The sequence below is a fragment of the Rhodamnia argentea genome, chromosome 6, assembly GCF_020921035.1.
Source record: "Rhodamnia argentea isolate NSW1041297 chromosome 6, ASM2092103v1, whole genome shotgun sequence".
Classification (NCBI taxonomy): domain Eukaryota; kingdom Viridiplantae; phylum Streptophyta; class Magnoliopsida; order Myrtales; family Myrtaceae; genus Rhodamnia; species Rhodamnia argentea.
This window is the reverse complement of record NC_063155.1, coordinates 17,111,097-17,125,052: the sequence shown is the minus strand read 5'-3', so window position 1 is coordinate 17,125,052 and position 13,956 is coordinate 17,111,097. Positions and strand designations below refer to the sequence as shown.

The following is a 13,956-nucleotide window of genomic DNA, read 5'->3' as shown; positions in this document are numbered from 1 at the left end:
GACATTTCAACGGTTTTTATGTTATTGATGCAATCAATTGTAACAGCCTTAGTGATAATTTGACCCAGTCAATGCAATAAATTTGAAACTAATTTGATTTGATTGATTTCGTCACTCAATCTATAATCATTCTGATTTGATTCATCAATCAATCTATAACTGCTTTGATTTGTTTGATTTTTTTTTAATTTATTTCTTTATTTGCTTATAAAAAGATTTTCACTTACAATAAAATCATACCAAAAAACAAGAGACCTTCGTTTATCTTCTTTCTGTTTATTAGCTGGGTTTTAATTAATGCTGTAATTTGTGTTCCCTCTGTTATTCTATGCGGAATATTGAGGAAGATCTGTTTTGATAATCGCTAGGCCTTACGCACCGAGTTACGTGGCGAAATAACCTTAAGGACAGTGCTTGATATTCTAGTTCTCACTATCTCATCTTTTCTACATAGATTCTCAACTATTCTTATTTTTCATGTTATCTAATATTTTTTCAACATATATGACTGTTAGAAAGCCGTTATACGGTCTTTATAACACCATTACAAAATGAAAAATTAATAGGCGATCATAACTATTATCAAAGCCATTATAAATATTTCAAAATTGCTGAAATATCCAACACTATCCAGACTATGTGAAGGCCGCTCTTCCCCGTATGGGCACTGGCAAGGCGTGTTCGGGCTTTTACTCGTGAAATGCCGTCGATAAAATTTGAACCTAAGATCACAAGATTTGATGGTCACTTTTTTTCCATTCCCACATGCTTTGACTGATTCAAACAATTCTTTTCTTTTCTTTTGCTTTTTTCTTTCCCTGACTTTGGTTGCCCATAAATTCGGATCAATTTCGATCGTAATGTCATTTTTTCCTCCCATATGCTTAAGAGGAAATTCCAATTTTCCTTTTCGAACCTCTCCTAAAGTCAAAGAAGTGAATGGAATTTCGCATGTATAAGGGAAAATTCATATGATTAGTTGGCTAAATCAATTTCCGGGTGTTGCTTGAACCACTTAATCTTGGCCAAAGGTATTATCCGGCATTATTAGAAATGCCATTTAAGGTATTTTAAGGTTCTCTGACCTTCCTTTTTATTGGTTAGTTTTATGGTAACCTGTTCTAATTGCTTTGAGGAAAGAAATAAAAATTCTTATTGCGTCGGATAATCTTGTTATCCGGGTCAATCGATTCTTCACGTGTTATGCAATCATGTGGAACTTGGGTGATTGTCTATAGATTGTGAAGCAAGTGGTGAAAAAGTGAGCGGTGGCAAAAGAGATCAGTCGGAGAAGAAATTGTTCGCATAAAGTCGGCAGTCGTCGGTCGATAGGTCGAAAGAAGCGGCAGTTACGAAGTGACCGATTGTAATGTTCAGGTATTCGAAAGAAAAAAGAAATTTATGTACTCGATCGTAAAATTGGGCAAGATATCTAATCTAGATACTCACATGACATTGTTCCGAAATCGTAATACATGTTATAGCAGTTGTTATGGTTCCTTCGTGGGGATTACCGTCCTTAGCTACTCTTAAATGCGATGAACGGCTCATCGATAGATGGCCAGAGCAAGAAAATTTGATCTAGCATAGGTCGACATGGTTCGGATATAGAGCGAAGTCGAATTAGACCAAATCAATTTTTGGTCGCAAAAGACTCGAATCAGATTACATTAAATGAGAATAATACGATATCAATCAATCCAATAAGCTGTTCACATGCTTAAAACGTAAAGATATACTTTTCAATAGTTCTTCTTTTCTCGTATAATAGATCTAATGAGAAAAATCAAAGCAAGAAAAAAAATGGTGGCAAAACCCGATGTGACTTAGTTGTGGGCCGAACTTCGGAAACCACGCACTCGTCTCGGACCGGCAATTTCAGTCTAGCTCGATTCGATTTGATGCGATTCAATGGTTCAAGTCATGCTCATCCCATATTTAAAAGGATTGAGTCAAGCTGGGTCGAGCCAGTAGCAATTGCATTGCGGATCTGTTCTCGAGCACGTAGAAAAGCCCATACAAACTAGATCCGACTAGGGCTTTTTATAGATAAACTTTTAATTCGCTTTTTAATGTAAAAAAAAAGATTAATAATTTGGATTGAAAAACTGAAAAGTCAAAATTCGAAACAGTTAGTCAACCTCCTGAGCAGATACTTTGTTTACATCCGCACATAATGCAGTGTATTGCCATGATATTTTCCCGGTTTTTTTTCAAAAAATTGGAACTCATGTATTATATTTTATTCATATGGCAAGCCTTAAAGACAACATGTGCATCAACATGTAATGGATCAAATATAAATCTATCAAAAGATTCATATTTGGTCCACGGCATGTTCATTAATAATAATAGCCCTAGCTCATACACATCGATGCCCTTTTGAGTGAGGAATATGCATACACGAAGGTGTGTTCCTCCACCAGAAGAGATAACACATATGAGCATATGTATCATTGGTTCATATCACTAGCCCTAAAGACAACATGTGCATTGACAGAGATGGACCAAATATGAATTACTTAGGTGATTCATATTGTATCCATTGTCTATCAATACATAAGCATCTTTAAGATACTTATCAGTTATCACTTGTCATTTTTCTTGTTATTTGGTTTTTTTGTGTTGTATATTTATGCTTGGTATTTCCAATATTGATCAAATAGCTCGGCATCTATACATACTTCATCCTCTAACATAAATATTTACCCTTTTGAGTGAGGATATATGTATATACGAGGATGTTTACCTGCACCAGAAAGCTAACATATTGGAGTGTATAAATTGTAGGTTTATATGGCAAGCCTTAAAGACAACATGTGCATCGACAGGTGATGGACCAAATATGAATCACTCAGGTGATTCATATTTGATCCATCACCTATCAATATATAAGCATCCTTAAGACGTTGTCACTTATCATTTGCCATTTCTTGTTATTTTGGTGCTTTGTGTTGTTTATTTATCCCTGCTATTTCCAATATTGATCGAATAGCCCGGCATGTACATGCACATCATCCTCTAACAGACATATATACCCTTTTGCGTGAGGATATATACATATACGCATATGTGTTACTGCACCAGAAGAGCTAACACATACGAGAATATATATGGTTGGTTCATATGGCAAGCCTTAAAGAGAACATGTCCATCAACAGGTGATGGACCAAATATGAATTACCCAGGTGATTCATATTTGATCCATCGCCCGTCAATACATAAGCATCATTAAGACATCGTCACTTATAATTTCTTGTTTCCTCTTATAATTTGGGATTTTTGTGTTGTTTTTATTCCTGCCATTCTAACATTGATCAAGTAGCCTCGTCATGTGCATATTCATCATCCTCTAACAAGCATACATGCCCTTTTGAGTGAGGATATAAGCATACATGAGGATGTGTTACTGCAACAGAAGAGCTAACATATATGAGAATATACATTGTTGGTTCATATGACAAGCCTTAAAGACAACATGTCCATCGACAGGTGATGGACCAAATATGAATTACTCGGGTGATTCATATTTGACCAATCGCCCGTCAATACATAAGCATCCTTAAGATATTGTCACTTATCACTTGTTGTTTTTCTTATTATTTTAAATTTCTATGGTTTTTTCTTTATGCCTGCCATTTCAAATTTGATCAAATAACCCCGGCATGTATGTATTCAACATCCTCTAATAGACATATATACCCTTTTGAGTGAGGATATATGAATACACGAGGATGTGTTATTGCACTAGAAGAGCTAGCACATATGAGGATATATGTATCTTTGGTCCATATGGCAAGCCTTAAAGACATCATGTGCATCGACAGGTGATGGACCAAATATGAATCTGCTGAAAGATTCATATTTGCTCCATCGCCTGTCAATACATAAGCATTCTTAAGACACCATCATTTAGCAGTTATTTTTTTCCTTGTCATATGGGTTTTTTGTGTTATTCTTTTAACCATGTTGTTTCACATATTGGTCAAATAACCCACACACGTGCATATACATTGTCCTCTAATAGACATATGTACTGAGGATATATGTATACGAGGATGTGTTACTGAACCAAAAGAGCTAATGCATATGATGACGTATATCTTTAATTTATAAGGTAATCCTCAAAGATAGCACGTGCATCAATATATTATAAATCAAATATAAATCTACCGAATGATTCATATTTGATCCTTGAGATATTGTCAGCTATCAGTTATCGTTTTTCCTCTCATTTGTTTTTGCGTCTGTGCTTTTTAATCCATATTATTTCTAATACTTGAGATACATATATACCCAGAGGAGATATTGGATGTATGAAGACATGTAACTATACCTGTAGAGATTATATAGTAATCAAACTGAAACTTTCTTAAAAAAGTATTTTGCAAAAAACTTTGACGCATCCTGTTTGCATAAACCATAAGTATAATTTGCCATGAGATCAATGCACGTGTGACTTGTGTTAGAAAGGGTTTCACAACGGAGAACAGATGTGATGTGAAGCAGTTAATAGATCCTAATTGACCTCGTAATCCATTGACTTAACCTCTTAAGTAAAGGTGGGTCCAACTGAATTTATCGATCGAGTCCTTTTTTTTTAAAGAAACCCGTCATCGTCCACCAAATCGCGAGATACAAAGTTTTTGGCTACAGCACATTATAATGAAATGCACAACATTTTAACCTCGGTCATTGATTGGATGGAAGAGCATAGTCTTTTTAAGCAACTCGAAATGTTTCTTACATTGGGTGGCTAAAGCCCTACAGAAAGATTCTCTTAGCCCGAATTGGCTAACTAAGCCCCCCATTCTCTATGGTCTTTATAATGTTGTGATTTCGAACCCTATTGTGGCTTAAGTTCCGGTTATTAATGAAGTAATGCACTTTGGCGGCCAAAAAAAGAAGAAATATTTCCTGCATGATGATTCAGACATGTCTGTAATGTACATTTCAAATACTAAGATATCTCAATGAGCTTTTGAAATTTGAACCTCATAGATGAAAGGGTTTCATTGATTTGAGTCATGCTTGTCTTTGTCTATCTTCTCCATGCATGTTCCGACTCTAATGCATGTTTCGTTGCCTTGATCTATGCACTTCATATGGTAAGGTAAGAGGTATGAGTTTACCTTTCTGGATACCAATGTCCGGCCAGTAGAGGTGGACAAAATGCCGACCGCGAACATCCTCTCCTACGAATCTTATGCTACACTATGCAATGACAATGCCCCGATGCAGCCGGAAGCTGTTGGCTCCAATCCACATCGTCAGATCGATATGAAGCTGTGTGTATCCGGCGGATCACAAAGGATTTCGACGGGGAAAGACTGAAGCAAAAGCAAGAATCGCCCTCTTAGGGGAGTTTAGATGGACAATTCATCTTTTGTTTTGCTTGTTCTCGGAACATTACGATGCATGGGAAATGAATATATAGGAGATGGGTTGGGGGGAAGAGAGTCGTAGCCGACGAGCATCGTTAACATGACGACATGATGCGATTTTGGCGTTGGTACTAGTTTGACATGTGACGACACACCGTGGACATATGGTGACATCCAACGTTAAGGGGACCGACAGAAAACTGGGGAACTTAGCTGTAGCTTCCCCACATTGGGGCTGAATGCAGGAAAGCTTGAATCAAAGATTGAAAGGGATTCCATTCTTCCCAAAAGATCTGGTCCAAAAAGAAGAAAGGAGAGATTTTTAGATGCTTCTCGAGCATGGCGACATCGTCCGCCCACAGCCAAGAACTGCCGTGCATCGAGGATTGCCGACGTTCTCGCCCGACTTGCCCCGTCACACGGTACACGTTCGATTCCCCGTAATGCTTGGGGTATAATTAAGGCGGAAGAGGCGTGTTCGATTCCCCACTATGCTGAAAAATCTAAACAATTCCATGTTCGGGTTGCCCGATCACCCGACAGTTGTGTACCTTAGATGGACAATTCTTCGTCACAAAAAGAAAATGGGTTTGGTCCGAGCGTATGGCGATCATCATTTCTCTGATTCAATATTGCATTGTTCAAAGGGGTTTGGCCGATGCTAGAATAGTCCCCCATTGAACTCTTCTACTTTCGGGTGTCATCTATCAATGGCCAAATTATCTTTTTTGGCAGCATAGCTCTCTAAACTTTTCGAGTTCTCAACATTGGCCAAGTTGCTATCGCAACTTTAGATTCGGGATACACGATAATTGTACAAATCCGGCATGAAAAATAGATAAGAATCTTGGCGCAGCACCTACTTTTTGGCCCTTTATCCTTTTCCAAAGTAGGTAAGATTCTTGTATAAGGCCTTGCCTATTGAGTCGAGCAAGAAAATGGCCACATTTTGTCATGAAACTCATAAAAAAAAACCCAGTGAATTTCGAAGATCGCTGCCCTCTTGGACGATCACTCAAACGTTGGAGGCCATAATGTATGTGAACATAACACCCTATGCGCAATATCATATGCGAATTCTAGTGATGTATTTGTCGATTCTATTTCGTTTTTTCGAAAATGATTTCGACTACTCTGAAGACAATTCTTTACTTTTCCCATCCAACTTTTTGTTATAGCCGTTTCAATGTATGTAACGATTTTAAATATTGTCGTATGTGGAATCATTTCGATACAAGTCCTTGATCATTTTAACACGATACTAACGTGTGTACTGTGAAAGGCTTCCTTATGTGTGCGAATGATACTAGATGATGATATCTGTAAAATATACTATGCCTTGATGTGATTCCTTTTCCTCTATCTCAAATTAATGCTAGAAATAAAATACAATACAAAACAAACAAACAAAATACCAAATTTAGGCTCTGTTCATTTCGGAAAAAAAGAGTTGTCTCTAGAAATGTTTTCTAACGGATCATTTTTTAGAAAAATGACGATATTTTTTTGTGTTCGGCTGAAATGTAAAAATGAACTAGAAAATATTTTCCATCGTTCGGTACGGAAAATCTGATTTAATTTCCTCCGTGCGACCTTTTTACTCGCCATTACTCTCAATGTCTATAGTAGAATACACAAATCAAACTAGAAAAAGAGATATTTCTCGATTTAAACTATGCATACTGGAAATGCGCCATCGTTTTGACTATTTGTGCCTTCACTTTGCTCGATAAATCTACTTCAAAATTAGTATTTTATTCAAATGGAATGGTCAAATTCTTAGGCTCATCGTCTTTTTCAGCTCTTGTACTTGACTTTTTCAGCTGAGGCGGCCTTTTCCCAATTTGATGATAAAAGAATTGATTTTGATCGTGACTCTTGGATTTCGTCCGTGAGCTTCTAGACTAGACAAGCAAGTCTGGTTGATAGAGACTTCTCCTTCTCACCTGCTCATCTCATTGGAGCTAAATGGAATTAGCTCTTGAGCCATGACCAGCCAAGTTTTGGACGTGCTAAAATTTATCACGAAAAGTATAATTGAATCTTAAAATTTACTTGACAAAAAAAATATTAAAATTCATAAAAATAAAATACAATTAAATTTTAAAAATTATCAAATTAGTGTAATTAAATTATTTCATTAACTCCATCTAACTTGATCGATAAAAAATAATGATGTGGATCTTTTCAATAATTTTCAACTCTTACGTGACGATAACATAGCCTAGCTCATAAATAAGCTGACATAGATATACGAGCGCATTTTATTCATATAGGTGGACATTCACATCTTACACGGCACCTAATTATCATGAGAAATGTATAATTAAATACCCAGAAAACGAATAAAAAAACACGAAGTTTTGCAACATTTTGGGCAAAGGAAATAGACAACCCTCCTGATCCTTGCAACTATTGATGATCTCTTCACACAATTCTTTTAGGCCTCACTTCAATGCCTTCGATGACAAGCCCCCCCTTCAGCTGATAACCCTTCACCTCCTTGAAGCTCATCTTCACCACCTCATGAGGATCAACGCCGACTCCGCCATTGAAGAACTCGCCTAGCTCGACCTCCATCCACCCATCTTCTCTCTCCATGGGGACTTTCTCTGCGCCTTCGGTGCCCGGCCTCTGCTTGTCTCTGCTTGCTTGATGGTTTCGCTGAAGAATTGCCGCGCTTGTGGACACCACCTGGTTTTTCAACTGAATTGATGCTTGACATGGCATCGCATCCAGCCCATATGCGCGGTGAGAGATTTTCATGATGAGATGGGCTTCGTAGAGAGTGTTTGGGGATAGCATCGCTGTCGACATCCGGCCTTCAATCTCCAGCCAATCTGTTGCTCGGAGCTCCGCCACTTCTCGAAATCTACATGGAAAGAAAGACGTTCTCCTCTCGAAAACCTTTTGTGTTTTAGCGAACGACAAGTGATGGTCCACGAAGTAAAACAAACCTCGAATCGGGCACGAACTTCCAGGACCAATACATGGGTTCATCGCCCCATGCTATGGAAAGCTCCCTTGCAGACAGAACATGCGATGTCTTCCCAGACGATCTCTCCAACTTGAAGCTCTGTTTTTAATAAAGAAACAAATTTCACCAAATCCTCAAATTCTACGTCAAAATAACAGAGGAAAAAGGAAAGACCCACGAAAGCTTCGATCACCTTTCTTCCAGAATCAATGAGCTGAGGTTGGCACAAGCTGAGGAAGAGCTCCCTCTTGGAACCGAACTTGAGGGGCCTCACCAACCTCGCGAGCAGGACGTCGCAGTCCGGCGGCAAGAAGCCGTCCCAGACGACGTCGGACTGGGCGGCTGATCGGAAAGTGGACGAGACCGGAGCGAGCCGGCGTGCGTCTTCAGGGGAGGTGAGGGCGAGAATCGCAGAGACGCAGAGTTCGGGCAATGAGTCCATCGTGTTGTCATATGACAATGCCCAAAAAGCGAAGCGTCGTCGACTCTCTCTCTCTCTCTCTCTCTCTCTCTTTATTCGATGTATGGGCCAACTGTCGGCACGCGGTAGGCTATTTGGGGCCCCACCGGGAGAATTTCAAAATTTTTCGATGTCAGTCCTTGTACTTTTATGTATTTGTGAAATTGTCCCTGGCCGTATTACGTCATCAATGTCAGTACAGTCGGTCGGGGCTACGTCATTTTCAGCCATCTTCACATGGACCTCGTTATTAAGTTGAAACACGCAATTCGTGGAATTCTTTTTTAATTTAATTTTTTTAAAAAAATATATTTACAAGGTTGGGCCTCGCTCGGCAATTGGGCTCCAAGCAGCTTGTGCTAGACCCCGCCCCAACTGCTCGGCAGCCCAACTACCGAGCAGCCTACTCGCTAGGCAACCCAGTTGCTGAGTGGCTGGGCTTTTTTTTTTTTTTTTTATTTTTTTTTTAAATTATACTTATAATATTTAATTTATTTCGTATTTTTTTAACATGTTTATATTTATTTTATTTATATTTTTTTTCTTGTGAAGCTTATCTTTATAACATAATTAGTAATAATTAATATAAAAAATTATTAAGATCTATAATTAATAAATAATTATGTAATTATGTAATTAATTAAAAGTATTCATAAAATAAAATTGGTAAGATATATGAAATTAAAGAGGACGAGGGTCCGGATGTCATTTCGTAATTTGTTTTTTAGAAAATTAAATTGGAAAAAAAACCTACATTTCATAAATGACAAATTTTATCGCCTTTTGTAGTTTTGCCGGAGTCCCTCATCACATTCCCCAAGAGTCGCGTTAGGACAAAGGCTATTCGACCGATAAAGTTGACTAATGCACCAACACTCGACTTGTCACACACTTTATGCATGAACCATCTCCTTAATTTAATATCATGCAAGGCCGTATGATCACGTGGACAAGTAGATATTGGCTGCCGCATACCGAATTGACAAAGTACTTGACCTAAATAATGTCAATCAACTATCCAACAACATTCCGATGTAGAACAATTGGTGTGATTTTTTAGAAAAACGTGACCGTTAGAAATCGAGCAAATTTCACCGATTTGAGGTCAAGGAGCTCGGATTGCACTCAAACTCGGTCGGCTAAAGCGAAACTACCTTCTAATCAATAATCACTGCTTTGCTATGACGTGCGATGGATTTTCGCATTTCGGAGTCGTTTAGATAGGTTTTAGGGCATTTTTTTAATTTTACGAAACTTAGCGATATAGATAATCGCAATATTTGATTTGGATTCCATTTGATTTGATTCGATTCGTTTACATGTTTCGGAGCCCTATCTATATAATGGACGTCCGCCTATGTAATTTTTACATTATCATTCTATCAAATTCGGTTTACCCTTTGGAAAGTTTTTCCAGTTAACACTTCTATTGCATCACGATCGAACATACAACCTTACATGATATTGAATCAAGGAAGAGGTTCATGCATGTGGTGCGTGACAAGTTGAGTGCCGGTGCATTGTTTAGCTTTATCAATCGAACAACCTTTGTTCTAACGCAACTCTTGGGGAATGTGACAAGGGACTCTGACAAAACCACAAAAGCCGATAAAATTTGTCATTTATGAAATGTAGGGAAAATGGCAAAAGAAGGGTTTTTTTCCAATTTAATTTTCTCAAAAAAAATTTACGAAATGACATCCGGATCCTCGTCCTCCTTAATTTCATATATCTTACCAATTTTATTTTATAAATATTTTTAATTAATTACATAATTACAACATTATTTATTAATTATAGATCTTAATAATTTTTTATATTAATTATTACTAAGTATATTATAAAGATAAGCTTCATAAGAAAAAAATTATAAATAAAATAAATATAAACATTTTAAAAAAATACGAAATAAACTAAATATTATAAGTATAAATAATTAAAACATTAAAAAAAATAAAAACAACCCAGCCGCTCGCTTGGCGGTTGGGGTGCCGAGCAGCAGGGGCGAGGCCCAGCACAAGCTGCTCGGCAATTGGGCTGTAGAGTGAGATCCAAACTTGTAAATATATTTTTTAAAAATAATTTCGTAAATATTTTTTTTTTGAAAATTAAATTAGAAAAAAACCCTTCTTTTGCCTTTATCAAGCGACGGGACAATGAATATATTAAGATAGGGGTCTTGAGTCCTGTAATTATTCATTTATTTTTGGATTATGGTTAGCAAGGAGATCAATTGTGACCGTCGATTCAAGTCCAAATCTTCGACCTTTGAGTTGTGATGAAAATTTGACCCATAAAAATAAAGTTGTTGGCCTTTTCTGTCTATTTTTTCCACAAAATTGTTCTTTGATTGGAAAGAAACTTTTGAGACCCACTTGAGGTAAAACGGGAAGGTGGAGGAAAAAGGTGCTTTTCATAAAATTTATTTTATACCGGAAAGAGAAATTCTTGGGATGTCAAGATGTGTCGAGTCGTAATTGTCCAAAAAAGTGTTAAACCTATTGAACGATGGCCAACTCATTCATACACTTTCTAATTGGAAGGACTATACTGGAAAGGTTTAAGACTAAATCGGCTAAATTTTTGTCCCAAAAAAATCGGCTAAATTAAAATGTTTATAACTGAATTGGCCGTTGTATAATAAGTTTATGACTAATTGGATAATTTTCCCATCGATAGGGATGGTGTCGTACAATCTCTCTGTGCATTACTCCTATTTAAATTTATCTTTTATTTAAAGAAGTTTCATATGGATTGTACTTGCGTTCTCTATTTCAAGATCGGCGGAGTCATCAAGAACGCTAGGATGATAATGGCTTTTGTTTTGCATTATTCTTGATATGCCTGGCCTGATTAGGGATGGTCCTCCTATCGACTTGATTGTCCGCTTAGTGGTTTTGCCATTTCGATTCTGTGAGATTTTGTGGAGCCATTGTCAATTGCTTTAAAAGCTTAAAATGTTAAGATGATTGCATGATGTAATTGTTAATTATTCTACCAATCCCCATCTTGTTTAATCTGATCTTTTAGCCTAGTCGTAAGCGTGGATATAGTTGATTGGAGAGGCAAATAGGGCCAGGAATGATTTGAACTCGAAACTTCATGCTATGATAATAGGTTAGAAATTCTAATCCAAAAATTTAGGTTGGGCTTTCTAATAGATATTGTGATTTGGTGAGAAAATCGAGGGTGTCACATCGGTGCGAGATATCTGATTGGAACATGCCGATGCGTATTGATTCAATGAAACCCGCGGGGGGCATCGGGGATGATACGGTCTCACCGAATAATGCTAAAGATGCTAAAACTTCTTTATTGAACTATAGTTTAGTATCCAACCAAAAAAAACTATAGTTTAGTTAGTGACTCGACAGGATTACACGAAATAAGGCAAATTTGGGAGCCAAGAGGTGATTTGAACTATATTGTCAAAATGCTAGGGCTAACAGGATGGCAAATCAGAGATGTATATCTTCTTGATCGTGCCTATAAGAGGACAAGAGAGGAGGAATCCATCACGTTTATCCAAAGGGAAAAAGAGTTGGGCACGATTTGGGGACCATCTGAAAGTTCAATGCACTTTACTTAAAAAGTTGAAATTTTTTTTTGTCTTTATCATTCGTGACGATGTGGGAAAGAGACGTTGGGAGTTCCCCATATAAGAAAAGCAGTTTTACATAGATAAAAGTCGAACTCGTAAAGTATAAGAGGGCGAGCCAAACTTCGAGTAATGACCCGATCGTGAAATTGCCTAGCGTGGTGCGCAGAAAGTGAAACCTATATTGTGCACCTCATCCATGCATATGAATCTGTTCTTTTATTGTCAAACAACTGGATAATGACTTAAATAGTCCTTGAACTTTGATCTAATATGCAATGCAGTTCATAAATTTTAAGTTTGACCAACATGGCCCCCGAACTTTAATCCAATGTTCAATGTGATCCATTAACTTTTGATTCGACTAATATAGTTCTTGAACTTTAATCAAATGTTCAATGTGGTCCTTGAACTATAGGAAAATGTTCGATGTAATTCTTTCATTGATTCAAGTTCGGGGACTCAAAAGTTCAGAAATTATATTGGTCAAATTGAAAAATAATGAACCATATTGAATATTGGATTAAAGTTCAATGACCATATTGGTCAAATTAAAATTTTAGGGATTACATTGTAATAAAGTCCTAAATGTCCACGTAAATAAAAAAAAAATGAAGGATAGCAAAAAAAAAAAAAAGGAAGGAGGAAAACCAAAAAAGCAAAGAAAAATCAAATTCAAAGATAGAGCACCAATGATCAGTCTTGTCCTTGCTGGAACATTTTTAGGAAAATATTATCCAATTCAATAATGATCTATTTGGCAACGATTCCGATTCTCTGATTCTATCCCTCGGAACAAAAAAGGATCAAACATGTTTGGTAACGTAAATAATTCCGATTCTAATTTTGTTCCCGGGAACAATTTTGAAGCGAAAACAAGAAGTAAAAAAACACATTGATTCCGAAAAAAGAAACACTTTTGAGAATCACAAAAAAACAAAAGTCTCAATTCTTTTTTAAAAAATTAAGTCCATATAGGCTTCTATGTGAACTTCCGAACTTTAAAAAAATTAAAATTGGATTTGAAAATTTACTTATAACTAATTTTTTAATACATTTAAAAAAAAATTAAAAACCTTTAAAATTTTTAAAAAAGTTAAAAATTTTAAAAAAGAGGGAAATTAAAAATATAAAAAAATTCAAAAAATGCAAAAAATAAAAATGGGGGCAGTTAAAAAATGTAAATTTTTTTTTAAAAAAAAGTTAAAAAAAGCATTTTTTAAAAGATTAAAAAAAGATGAAAATTTTGAAAAAAAGGAATTCTCGCCACTTGGTTGTTCTTGGGAAAAATTTTGTGCGCTTACCAAACGCGTTCTAATTCTCTAAAATAATCCAGGGAACAGAATAAAAAAATATGATTATAATGAGAATCACTTTTTTGGATCAGAATCATTACCAAATAGACCCTAAATGCCTAGCTTGATTAGTGATGTTTTTTCCACTTGACTGTGGGTTTAGTGATTTTTCCATTTTTGGACATGCCGATGCAAATTAATTTGATGAAACCCGGGGACATCAAGCAGGTATGGTCTTGCCG

The 13,956-nt window shown here is 36.5% G+C and overlaps 1 protein-coding gene across 1 annotated transcript; it reads right to left on the bottom strand.

Moving 5' to 3' along the window:
* Positions 1–7,758: 7,758 nt before the first annotated feature.
* LOC115751219 (F-box protein PP2-B15-like) lies at positions 7,759–8,869 on the bottom strand. Its single transcript, XM_030688993.2, has 3 exons — positions 8,555–8,869; positions 8,342–8,460; positions 7,759–8,256 (listed from the first exon to the last, which is right to left on the bottom strand). Exons 1-3 carry the CDS (start codon positions 8,801–8,803, stop codon positions 7,812–7,814), a joined length of 813 nt encoding a protein of 270 aa, XP_030544853.1. The 5' UTR covers positions 8,804–8,869; the 3' UTR covers positions 7,759–7,811.
* Positions 8,870–13,956: the final 5,087 nt, after the last annotated feature.

Excerpts from the sequence above, each read along its gene's own strand:
- LOC115751219 (XM_030688993.2), bottom strand. The coding sequence starts at position 8,803 with ATGGACTCATTGCCCGAACTCTGCGTCTCTGCGATTCTCGCCCTCACC. Across the intron at positions 8,461-8,554 it reads TCATTGATTCTGGAAGAAAG|AGCTTCAAGTTGGAGAGATC; the intron begins GTGATCGAAGCT and ends TATTAAAAACAG. Across the intron at positions 8,257-8,341 it reads AAGTTCGTGCCCGATTCGAG|ATTTCGAGAAGTGGCGGAGC; the intron begins GTTTGTTTTACT and ends CTTTCCATGTAG.